Here is a 13209-nt window from a genome sequence, read left to right on the forward strand (position 1 = left end):
AGTTTTCTTTTTTTTTTTTTCATATCTTTATTGATTTCAGAGAGAGGAAGGGAGAGGGAGAGATAGAAACATCAATGATGAGAGAGTCATTGATCGGCTGCAGCCCGCAACCCAGGCATGTGCCCTGACTGGGAATCGAACCCCGATCGCCTGGATCCTAGGTCGACACTCAACCGCTGAGCCACGCCCGGCCGGGCCACCCCAGTTTTCTTGAGAAATAACTGACAAACATGATGCTTTGACTTACACATAGGTTCAGCTAACACCCATTTTCTCATATAGATACAAAGAAAACAATTTTTCTCTGTGATGAGAACTCCTAGGATTTACTCTTTTAACAACTTTCCTGTCTATCCTATAGCATGTCAGCTGTAGCCACCAGGCTGTACGTTGCCTCCCTAGACCTTATTTATCGTATAACTGTAAGTTTGTGCCTTTTGACTATCTTATGGTATTCTATGTTGTAAATAATTGTCTTAATAATTGGCAAAAAACTTCCTTTTCACCCACTCTGGAACGGGCTGAAATGACTGGGAATGCACCAAAATGGACTGACCTGGCAGTACCCAGCCTGTGCCATGCGCCGAGCAGGATGCCACACCCAGAGCAAGTTCTCAAGAAACCACAGCTGAGTGGATGAGTGGCAGTAAAGAAAAGCTGAAGTATTGCACTAAGGGGACTATACTTCCAGGTGGCATTTACTGTCTTCGTGAACCTTTGGAGCAGCTAGAAGTCCATTCTTTAAAGTTTTTACCTTAGTACTGGCAATGTCTGCCTGCAGAGTGTCAGTCATAAGATCTCAGCATTGTGTATCAAGCGTCAAACACTGCATCCAAACCAGTAAGTTTTGAGAAACTAATCGACTTCCACATTTAATGTGATCTTCCGTGGGAGGAAAGGAGAGGTACGCTTTAAGGTGTCATAAGGTCAAGTGCCAGGCGTTGTGCCAATGATTTCCCACAGACCATTTAGTTCTCACGGTCCCGTGTGCTAACGCCAGCGTTACTGTGCTAGTATTACTGCCTCCCCCGTCCCAGGCGAGAAAGTGCTCAGAGCCAAGTACCCTGCCCTGCAATGCAGAGCTACTCGGGTGGCAAGGGGCTGTTAGGCGAACAGACTCGGGGGTCCCTGCTCGCGGACGTCAAGGCCCAGCTGCTGCTGAGCTGGAGGCCGGCTGCCCTTGCTCGGGTCCCTCCCTGGATCCGTCGCCGACTGCACCAGAGTGACGGTCAGGAGGCCCCGGAGGTGGAAAGATGCACCGCAGAGAAAACACTCACGTTAATTTGCAAGACTTGGGCATCAGCTAATTTTCCGCAGAAAATGCTTCCTTCCGCGACAGGTACAAACACGGACATCTGTCTTAAACAAGGATCATGGCAGACCTATTTTCATAGGAGCTGCAGGCTTTTGAAATGTTGGCAAGTGTTTTATTCCCATAATGCCGATGGCAGGTTCAGTAAGAGACGCGAGAGAAAGCTCCTGCGGTCGCGCGCGGCCCACCCCTCCTCCCCTTTTAAACCGGAGGTGACCCGCGAACCCCGAGCGGGGGCGGCCGCCGGCTGCCCGCTGAGACGCGGGGAGGCCAGTTACGCCCGGGCCGGGCGCCAGCGCCCCCGTTTCACCCGTGCAGGCGGGAGGCGCCCGGGCGGCCGGAGGAAAAGCAGCGCGCGGCTGGGACGGCGCCCCACGGCCGCGGGCACGCGCCCCCCACGCACAGGCGGCCGAGCGCGAGGAGTCAGGACGACCAGCCGGGGGGGCGACGGGGGCCCCGGGGCGCCCCACGGCCGCGGGCACGCGCCCCCCACGCACAGGCGGCCGAGCGCGAGGAGTCAGGACGACCAGACCGGGGGGCGACGGGGGCCCCGGGGCGCCCCACGGCCGCGGGCACGCGCCCCCCACGCACAGGCGGCCGAGCGCGAGGAGTCAGGACGACCAGCCGGGGGGGCGACGGGGGCCCCGGGGCGGCCCATCTGCGGCCGCGGGCACGCGCGGCTTCGTTCCGCGGAGACGGACGCGGGCGGGAGGACGCGCGGGGTCAGCGGCTCGGCGGCCCCGCGGGCCCCGCGGGCAGCGGGGCTGTTCCGGTGCCCGAGCATTTCCTCTCATTTTTAATAAGATGACGCAACGATCGTGCCACGTGGGAAACGCATTTATAGCACAATCTATGAGAAGAACCCAGACATGGAATTAAATTGAGCTCAACACTCAGACGAATGTCACGGCTGTTCCGCGGGGGAGCCGGGCGCAAAGCCCACAGCTCGTGGCTATGGCTGCAACTAGTCTTCAGCTTTTATGTGGCCAAAGCCGATCCTGGGAAACGGGGTGGCCCCCGCCACCCCATCTTCACCAGCTTCAGCATAGCTCCCGCTCCTCAGCACGTGGGCACCGCCCCGGAGCCCCTCCTGATCGCGGGGGGCTGTGCCAGGCGCCGGGTCTGCCCCGCCCCGGGAGCCCCCTCCTGATCGCGGGGGGCTGTGCCAGGCGCCGGGTCTGCCCCGTGCCAGGCGCCGGGTCTGCCCCGCCCCCGGAGCCCCCTCCTGATCGCGGGGGGCTGTGCCAGGCGCCGGGTCTGCCCCGCCCCTGGAGCCCCCTCCTGATCGCGGGGGGCTGTGCCAGGCGCCGGGTCTGCCCCGCCCCCGGAGCCCCTCCTGATCGCGGGGGGCTGTGCCAGGCGCCGGGTCTGCCCGCCCCCGGAGCCCCCTCCTGATCGCGGGGGGCTGTGCCAGGCGCCGGGTCTGCCCCGCCCCGCGAGCGTCCCTGGGCTGCAGGGGCCTCGGGGAGACGCCAAGGTCCCCGCACCCTGGGGAGCCTCCAGCTCGCACACTGGGCTCGGTTTCCTCCCTTGCACAACCTGAGGTCGTTCACCCCCCCCCATAAGGTGAATCTGTGTTATTTATATTAAAAGCAAAAGCAAAACACACAAACCAAAAACCTCCACCGTGACCGCTGTAAAAACCCGGCCACCCGGGGGCCGTTTGGTGAAGGGACCCATCGGGCGGCAGGGACCGCGGGCCCCGGGCAGCGCCCCGGCGCCGGCCCCGCCCCCCCCCCCCCCCGCGACTGGGGGGCTCCCGCGGCGGGGGGACGGGCGCGGGGCCTCGGGACCCGGCCGTCGGGAGCGCAGGTCAGCCCCCCGCGCCTCAGCTCGCCACGGGCGCAAGGCGGTCACGCGGGACCCCGTGTCCCCTGCCCCCGACACCCTGAAAGCGACGCTCGCGGAGAGCCCAGGGCGCGCTCGAGGGGAGCCCGCGGCGGCGCGGGGGGGGGGGCGCCTCCCGCAGTTCAGCTCGCGGCCGCCCGCCGCACTCCCCGCCCCCGGCCGCAGGCACCGGCGCCCAGCGCCCCCAGGGCCGGGCGACGCCGACCCGCCCGCGGGTCACGAAGCCTCGCTCTGCCCCAGCCCAGCAGCAGACGGAGGAGGCGCCGCCCTCGAGCGCGGGCCGCGGGGCGCTCGGCCCGGCCCCCAGGCCCCGCAGGAGCCGCGGGCTCAGGGCTCCGGGCGGGGCTTCAGGCGTCGGTTCAAACGGGACGCGCCGGGACAAGCCCCGTGGAGGCGGAGGGCAGAGGCGGGGGCGGCGGGGAGACCCGGGCCCGGGAGCCTCCCCCGCTCCGCCCGGGGACGCCGGGGCCTCCCGGAGACGCGGAGCCGGGGCCCGGGCAGGAGGCGGGCACCGCGCCCCGCGGCCGCGGGGTTCTCAGTTTCTTGACGTTCAGGCTAAGCCGTGACTCTCAGTTCTAAAGGTAAGAGGGAAGTACGTTTAGAGAGCCCTGACCCGCCTTCACCCAAAGCCCTCCAGCGGAGCGGTCCTCCGCGCCGCGCCCCGGTCTCCCCGGGCCTCCCCTCCGCGCCGCGCCCCGGTCTCCCCCGGCCGCCCCTCCCCGCCGCCCCCCGGCCGCCCCCCCCGCAGTCCCCCGGCCTCCCCACGGCCGCCCCCGCAGTTCCCCGGCCGCCCCCCCCCCCCGCCTCCTCCCGGCCTCCCCTCCCCGCCGCCCCCCGGCCTCCCCACGGCCGCCCGCCCCGGCCTCCCCACGGCCGCCCCCCCCGCAGTCCCCCGGCCTCCCACGGCCTCCCCCCGGCCTCCCCACGGCCGCCCCCGCAGTTCCTCGGCCTCCCCCCGGCCTCCCCCGGCCGCCCACGGCCTCCCCACGGCCGCCCCCGGCCGCGCACAAGCTGCCGAGCGACAGCCGGAACCCAAACCCCCGCACACGCGCTGCGGTCACCGAGCCCCGCGTCTGCAGCGCGCCCCGCTCCCGGGCATCGCGTCCACCTTGGCCTTGGGCTCCCCACCCAGAGTCCCTCAGCCCTCAGAGCCACGGCTCCCTCCTGCCTGGCTCTTTGCTATGGTCCTGCCAGGGAAGCTACGCACGTCACATCTCTTTCTTCTTGTAGCCTGGCATCAGGAACAAAATAAGTGTCAAGATCCCTAAGAACATACATTCATAAAACAATGCTAACAAAAACTCATAAATAAATGCAAGATCATGAGATGTGGAGGGTGGCGGGAGTCTTCTAAAAACCAGGAGAGGAAAAGAGGGCAGGAAGCTGGTTTGCTGGGAAGCACTGTAGGTTAATGGAACACAAACTCCAGAAAAGTGTACTTGTACTTACATGGACGAAAGACCATTGCTTACTTACCTGATTATCAAAAGCAACAATATCATTTGACTTTCAGCAAATTATTTTCAGGGTATATTTTATAATTAACACCTAAAAAATACTTTAAATTGCGTTTACACTAAGTTCTTTCTAACACTATCCCTCCACACCCTGCAAAACAGACTGCGCGTCACCACAGCAACAGTTCCCCATCCGCTCCTACTCCAGTTGGAAAACCACAGGCAGAGTCGGATGTGCTGCACATCCCGAGATGCCTGCTGGAATAAACCACTGCATTGATTTTGTAATAATTTAAATGTAAGAGTTCAATGTTTCTTTAAAACATTCTTGCAATTAGGCAGAAAGCTATTTTAGTTTCTCAAGTCTGACTTTATTAAATAGTATAATACATTATTTAAAAGAAAGAGGAAAAGAGAAAAAAAAGAAAAAGGGGAAAAAAACAAAAAATGTCGAGGCCAACACGCTTGGGGTCGAGCTGGCTGCTGTTCTGGGGGCACTGGGCTGCGCTGGGGGCGGGGCAGTAACAGGAAATGACGCTGAAGTGATTTATTAGTAAATTATAAATCAAGGGACTAAATGTTCTAACCATACACTTTCTCAAGAAAAGCTATGCCCTACTGGTAGGAGGGAACTGAGAGTCCTCACATTCACGTAACCTTCCTTTAAAAGACAATGAAGCACAGTGCTTATTCACTGGGTTTGATAAATTGAGTAATCTACAAATTCCCTAACAAGAATGAGCAAGTCTATACGTACTGGGGATCGGGTTAGAATACCAAAGTCTTTGTATGGTATCAAAATGTACCATTAAACTAGCTGTAAGTCAAAGCCTTCCCTCCCACTCTACCCTGTGGTTGGCCTAATTCGTCGGCAGCATCTTTGCCATCCTTGCTCACAGCCCGAGATGGCTGTTATCGTCCCAACACCCCTGGTGTTCTCGGCTTCCTCCCTCTGACCTAATTTCCAACTGCTCCCCTACATTTCCATTCGTCCACTGTCGTCTGAAAAATTCCCCAATACACCTACGTTTCTGACCTCTGTGGCTAACGTTTCCTTCATACGCTGGCTTAACCGACGCCTGGCTGCTCTTCCCCTCAGTCCTCTCATTCGGAGGCTGAGTTGGTTGCCACATCCTGCCCCATGTATCTCAGGGTTCAGAGGTTCTCCTATCTGCTTCTTTAGGGCTTTCCCATCTTTACTTGTCCTCAGGGAAGACATCTACAAACCTCCGGGTCACCAGTCCCCATCCCTTGAAATCTGATATCTGGACAACCTGCATCTTCAACTACAAATCCTGCAGTTACCTTAGGTGATTTCAACATTCACATGGATGACCTTCCCCAAACCCTTTCCTTGATCTCCTCATCTCGAGGCCATACCTAGGATCTTGCCGTTACGCAGAAGAACATGACCTCTGAAATCTTAAAGCCACACATATCATTCTCTGATAGGACCTCTTTCACTTCACTATGCCCTACATATTAATTCTTTGATCTCACCACCAGATTAATTTTACTCTATGTTGACAAAGACTCTCTCTCCTTGACCAAAGGCTAGCAGGCCTCAAACCAGGCCTATAAAAACTGCACCTGCCTGGCCAGCGTGGCTCAACCTAGTTGAGCATCAACCTAGGATCCAGGAGATCGAGGTTTGATTCCCGGTCAGGGCACATGCCCATGTTGTGGGCTTGATCCCCAGTAAGGGGTGTGCGGGAGGCAGCCGATCAATGACTCTCTCTCATCATTGATGTTTCTATCTTCTCTCTCTCTCCCTCTACCCTTCCTCTTTCTGAAATAAATAAAAATGTATTAAAAAACAAAACAAAACACACAAAACTGCACCTTCTCTGTACAAATCATTTCATTTACCCTCTCCACTAAGAGACCAGAACTAACAGCTCAAGGCCACAGCACTGCCAGGAGCATTTACTGTTTGTTCCAGCCAAAACCTGGTGATAAGCAGATAGGCCCCTGAACCCTCTCTTAGAGCAGTTACTTCAGAAAGCTTGCAATTATAATTCATTTCTCTGTCCCTTTGAGATGTAAATCTCCCACCAAGAACTGAGCTCTCAAGGATAGAGAACCATCTCTTTGAAACACAAAACATTTCCTTCCCAGTCCCTGTGGGAGGGTATGAGCATTAGTGCCAGTCAGTAACCCCCAATTAACCAGTCCCCTTTCCTGCTCTTAGTCAGGTCCCACTTCCCGAAATGTGCTCATCACCGCCCACCCCCACTCCGTCCCCTCCCTGTTCTCACGGCGCCTTTAAAATGCCCAGTCCCTCGGCACAAATGGAAGATGAGAGTTCAGTTCATGCTAGACTCTTTACCCTACTGCAATACTACTAAATAAAACTACCTTTACCGCTTTAATTTGCATATGGCTTTATTTATCTTTGACGATGAAACTATGTAGCACACACACGCCATCCCACAAGATCACTTCTTTCCCCAGCTTCAGTCACTCCTGCTAGTACAGTAGCCCCCCCTTGTCCATGCTTTCACTTTCCATGGTTTCAATTACCCAAGGTCAACCAAGGTCCAAAAATGTTATATGGGAATTCCAGATATAAACAATTCCTAAGTTTTAAATTGCTTGCCATTCTGAGTATGGTGGATTTCTTGCCATCCTGCTCCATCCTGCCTTTGGATGTGAATCACCCCAAACCCTACCGCAACGCCTGCCTTCTCCGCGGGACGCAGCCTGCGAGGGCGGCAGGTACTTCCGTCTTGCTTACCACTCTCTGTCCTAAACTTGCTTCACTACCTGGGGCCAAACAGGCACTCAGTATGTGTAAAATGACCAGGTATTTAGATCATTAATGCTCTGTAAGAGAACTCTAGCCCAGATGACAAAAATTCATCACTGCAATCAGCATCTGTGAGTCTCTCACTGGACGTGTGACTACAGTGGAAGCCCAGACAGAGCACAGAACACAACACACAAACAGGAATGTGCAAAACCATCGTGTGACCCCACTTCATTAGCACCCGTGGGCATTTATAAATACAGAACTTTTTGCTGGGTTACCTAGGATAGCTAATTAAGACTAATCCTTTGGTTGCTAAATCTTTCCCTCTACAGAATACTTTTCACTGGAAAGGGCACCAATTCCATATTTAGCAGTAAATATAAAACTACAGCCAAGGATTAGACCATTTAAAGCCAAGGTCAGAACTTGGGTAAATTTAAAAAAAACATCACTTGGTATTTAAAAGTTTGTGATTGATGTTATCACCTTCTATGTATCTGAGGCATGATGTACTTACTGATAAACTTGTACTGTTGGGAACATACTGATCCTGTTCGCCCAGCAACACGTCAATCACAGGGTGCCGGCCATTTTTTATGATGATTTTCCTTTCTTCTAGCACAGTTGGTCTGTAAAAAGAAGCATGTTTTAATTTACTAGGCAGCCCGGCCGGGCGTGGCTCAGCAGTTGAGCATCGACCTAGGATCCAGGCATTCGGGGTTCGATTCCCGGTCAGGGCACACGCCCGGGTTGCGGGCTGCAGCCGATCAATGACTCTCTCATCATTGATGTTTCTCTCTCTCTCTCCCCCTCTCCTTTCCTCTCTCTGAAATCAATAAAGATATATTTAAAAAAAAATTAAAAAAAAATTAATTTACTAGGCATAGAAAATAGCCTTTAAAAATCTCTAAGATAACATGGAAAATTTCTGTGGTCAGTGTGTCAGACAACAAAACCTTAGGTGTGAATTTCAGGAGCATATGTCAAGATGTAGTCTTTGAGTATAAAAGTTAAATTTTAACTATAAAATAAGCATTGGGAAGACAATTATTATAATAACAGTTCTCTGAAGCACAGACTTTAGTAGAGTCTTATGATGGCTCCACTACTGAGATCTACGTCTACAGGACCCTTTATTTCTATATTTCTATTATTCTCTAAGATACTTTCATTAATAAAAAGTACAGTTCAGATTACTGCTACTTAAGTCATTTTAGTAATAAGAAAAAAGTCATGTAAAATCATTTCCAGATTTAATGATCACATTGATGTTGGACTTGGGGACAGAAGGCCTCAAAATTTTCATATTCTGTTTCATTCAACACCCTTCTATGGCCTTTGATACATTTTTTTGCTACTAAAACATTTTTTTGCTTTGCTAGTTTTGTTCTGTAATGGTATTTTTAGTCTATAGCTTTATCTATTTATCAGATCTTCAGCATTCTTTGGAAGCTGCTGCATAGATGAGCGAGCTGTTCTCTGTTGCTGAATATTTAGACTGTTCAGATTTTTCACTGTTACAAGCAATGCTGCAATGAACAACCCTACACATGTGCCCATGCGCCTATGTTCAAGTATTCTCTAAGCAAAAAGAAATTCCTGGAGTGGAAATTCTAAGTCATAGGGTATGCATTTAAAAAAAAATTTTAGTAGATAAGAGTAGCTGTATCAATTTACCTTCCCAACAGCAGGATATGAATGTTAACTTGTTTTTTCATATCTTCACCTAAGTTGGTATTGATTCTAATATTTCATAATGTGGTGGTGAGGTGCTATCTCATTGTTTTCATTTGCCTTCACTGACTACTAAGGTTGAAGATCTTTTCATCAATTCCTTGGCCACTTGTTGGTCATTTTCATCATAATACCCTATCAGTGATCTCCTCAAGCTCTATGACACAGAGTTTTCGCATCTTTTAAAAAAAAAATTGTCTTTATTGATTTCAGAGAGAAAGGGAGAGGAGGAGGGAGAGAGAGAGAGAAACAACGATGAGAGAGTCATTGATCGGCTGCCTCCTGCACTTCCCCTACTGGGGATCAAGCAAGCCCACAACCCAGGTATGTGCCCTGACCAGGTATCAAACCTCGATCTCCTGGATCCTAGGTTGATGATCAACCACTGAGCCACGCAGGCCGGGCTACAAGTACATTTCTGAACTTACTCATAACACCAAGAAATACTACTTTCCTAAATACTTAAATTCTTCTTAATATATCTGGCTAACAGAACCCTAAGAATGTACACTCACATTCCTCAAAGAAAGTGACTAAAGTAGCTTCTGAGTAAGCAATTTAAAACCATCCTTTCGAAAGAGACATTTGTAATTACAGGAAAAGGACAGTTTTTAAATTTTAGAGTGTGCCCGGCCGGGTATGGCTCAGTGGTTGAGCGTCGACCTAGGATCCAGGCGATCGGGGTTCGATTCCCGGTCAGGGCACATGCCCGGGTTGTGGGATAGGCAGCCGGTCAACGACTCTCTCATCATTGATGTTTCTATCTCTCTCTCCCTCTCCTTTCCTCTCTCTGAAATCAATAAAGACATATTAAAATAAATAAATAAATAAATAAATAAATAAATAAATTTTAGAGTGTAAGTCTAAAAATAGAATTTTTATCTTAATGAGTTATGAATTAACTGTAAAAGAAAAAAATAAAACCATCTGTAAGTGATATCAGTTCCAAAACTCTGAGGGGCTCTGCCAAGTAAAATCAATGTGTCATATTCATGACATTGACATGGCTTTCCAGGGAGGTTTCACTTCAGAATAAATTTTGAGTGATCTGTTCTGCTCTAAAGTCTACAATGACTTATTTCGTTGCTATAAAAATTATATATGACAAAACACTTCCTGATAGAGTAAGGAGCAAACGATAATTCACAGAGCTGAGAGGATACACTAGGAAAGGGTAGTTATAGGAAAAAAGATATAAAAATCATGCTGATGAAATCTTATGTCATTGAAGAACTCAGGAAATCTGGGTGTTGCCTGGAAAGACTGAAATATTGAACATAAATAAATTTATTTATTTTACTTTGTATTTTAAAAATTACTTCTCTTTTAACTGCCCCAGAGAAGAAGAACATGTTTTACATTAGTAAAAACAGTATAATAGCCAGAATTCAATTGAGCAGGGAGACCCTGAATAGGAACTTCTGCCTACAGCTGACAAACTGTCTTAATAGGAAGAAAAGATACAACTAATGACGTCAAACAATCAATCTGAACTCACTGCAACAGCTCAAATGCACAAAAATCTTTAAACAAGATGGAAACCTACAAAAAAATCCCCCCAAAACTTCAGATACTTAAGTACTAGCTTAAAATGTATTTTAGATAAAAGTATTCTATTCCAAGGCTATTTGCAATCAATTTTATGGCTGCTAAAAGAAAAAACTGATCACACTACTTAAGGCTATGGCATGATTGTTCATTTAAAAATTTTCAAGTGGGAGATTCCAAGATGGAGGCAGACTGAGTGGAAGCTACACTGACTTTCTCCCTGGACGGAACAGAATTTAAAACTAAACTATAGAAAAACCACCCTGAATAACCAACTGCAACTGAAGATGAGCTGGAGAGCACCCTCATAACCAAGGAGGAAAAGGGGAGACCACATAGACGGGTAGGAAGTGCAGAGGCACCAGAGGGCTGGCTGGGCACCCACACGCAGCAGCTGAAGGTCCACAGGGAGATCTCAGCTGTGGGGGTTCCCACTGAGGACTCTGGGGCCTAAACCCAAGGCTGGGCTCCCCAGCCCAGAGCACCAGACCTGAGACAGGGGCCTACATAACATCTGGCCCTGAAAAGCATCTGGGTTTCTATCTACCAGGGAGAGAAAGCCTGGAAATGCAGGCTCCGCTCCCTCTTAAAAAGCCAACACACAAAGTTTCATGTGCAGCCATTCACCTTAGGATCCAGCAGAGGGAGGGCAGAGTGGACTGGAGCTGTGTGAGGAGAACCTAGGGCTATGGGCCAGGGACATGGAGCTCAAAGGGCAGGCCTCTGGATTCCTGGAGCGAGTCATTCCCCCATACTGCAGAGGCAGACACTTGCCTTCCCAGAAGCTTTGGCCTGATGGGGGAAGCAATTGCCCCACCCTGCTGGAAAACCTCTTGCCCTACTCCCAGGAGCTTCTACAGTCTGAGGCTCATTAAGAAAATCAGATTAATCAGCCTGCAGGCAAAGGCAGACCTCAGAGTGTTTTGAGTCTTTGCCTGATCTGCTTTGGGAACTGGACCTTGGAAAAGCAGACTTTGGTATGCATCTTGGGTCTGTCCAACCTCACCCAACACCAGCAGAGGAGAACTCAAGCTGTGGGTTGTTGATAGCTCCAAACAGGGTACATGGGTCCAGTCACAAACTGCGTCTGATACTGGCCTGCGCTAGAGACCATGTAAAATGACTGAGAGCCTGGCCGGGCGTGGCTCAGCCGTAGAGCGCTGACCTAGGAACCAGGCGATCGGGGTTCGATTCCCAGTCAGGGCACATGCCCGGGTTGTGGGCTCGATCAATGACTCTCTCATCATTGATGTTTCTATCTCTCTCTCCCTCTCCTTTCCTCTCTCTGAAATCAATAAAGATATATTAAAAAAATAATAATAATAAATAAAATAAAATAAAATAAAATAAAATAAAATAAAATGACTGAGAGTCCTAGCAGGCCTACCTAATACTTAGAAACAAACCCAAACAGGCATCCAAAATGAAGAGACAAAAAAAACAAGCCCTAAATGAAAGGACAAGAGAAGTCTCCAGAGAGAGCTAAATGAAATGGAGGTAAGCAACCTATCAGATATAGAGTTCAGAATACTGATTGTAAGGATGCTCAACAGCATGTAAAAAAGATATGGAAACTATGAAGGAAATGAAGAACGACATAGCAGAAATAAAGAATACATTGGAAGGAATAAACAGCAGATTAGAGGAAGCTGAGGACTGTATCAGTGAATTAGACGACAGGGTAGAAAAAAATCACTCAATCAGAGATCCAAAAAGAAAAAACAATTAAAAAACAGAAGGAGAGTCTAAGGGAGCTCTGGGACAACATGAAATTAACAATATTCGCATCATAGGAGGGCCAGAGGAGGTCAAAAGTAAGCAAGATGAGAGAACCTGTTTGAAGAAATAATGGCAGAAAACTTCCCTAACCTGGTCAAGGAAAAAGTCATACAAGTTCAGGAGGCAGAGAGAATCCCAAGCAAGAAGAACCCAAAGAGCCCCACACCCAGACACATCATAATTAAAATGCCAAGAATTCAAGATGAGAGAATCTTAAAGTCAGCAAGAGGAAAGCAAGCTGTTACCTACAAAGGAGCTCCCGTAAGGCTGTCAGCTGATTTCTCATCAGAAACTCTACAGGCCAGAAGGGAGTGGCATGAAGTATTCAAGGTAATGCAAAACAATGACCTGAAACCAAGACTACTGTATCCAGCAAGATTATCATTCAAGGCAGATGGTGAAATAGAGCTTCCCAGACAAAGAAAGGCTAAAGGAGTTTATCACCACCAAAACAGCATTGCAGGAAATGTTAAAGGGAGTGCTGTAATAGGAATGAGAAATAGAGAAAGAGAGAAGCAAAGGAATAAAGAATTAAAATGGCAATAGATAAGTACCTATCAATAATAACCTTAAATGTAAATGGATTAAATGCCCAAATAAAAAGACAGGGTGGGTGAGTGGATAAGAAGACATGACCAAAATATATGATGTCTACAAGAGACCCACTTCAGAACAAAAGACTCACACAGGATGAGAGTGAAGGGATGGAAAAAAATTTTCCACGAAAAGGAAATGAAAAGAAAGCCTGGGTAGCAAAACTTGGACAAAATAGACTTCAA

The 13209-nt window shown here is 50.1% G+C and overlaps 1 protein-coding gene across 1 annotated transcript in view; it reads right to left on the bottom strand.

The window, feature by feature from the left end:
- Positions 1 to 13209, bottom strand: part of LOC308547092 (DNA mismatch repair protein Msh3-like) — a 70125-nt gene that overhangs the window by 28699 nt on the left and 28217 nt on the right. Inside the window, exon 6 of the mRNA XM_081116836.1 lies at positions 7887 to 7998. Coding sequence (XP_080972962.1) covers positions 7887 to 7998 — 112 coding nt within the window. The remainder of the gene's footprint in view (positions 1 to 7886; positions 7999 to 13209) is intronic.

Source organism: Miniopterus schreibersii (genome assembly GCF_964146895.1).
Source record: "Miniopterus schreibersii genome assembly, chromosome: 17".
Lineage (NCBI taxonomy): Eukaryota > Metazoa > Chordata > Mammalia > Chiroptera > Miniopteridae > Miniopterus > Miniopterus schreibersii.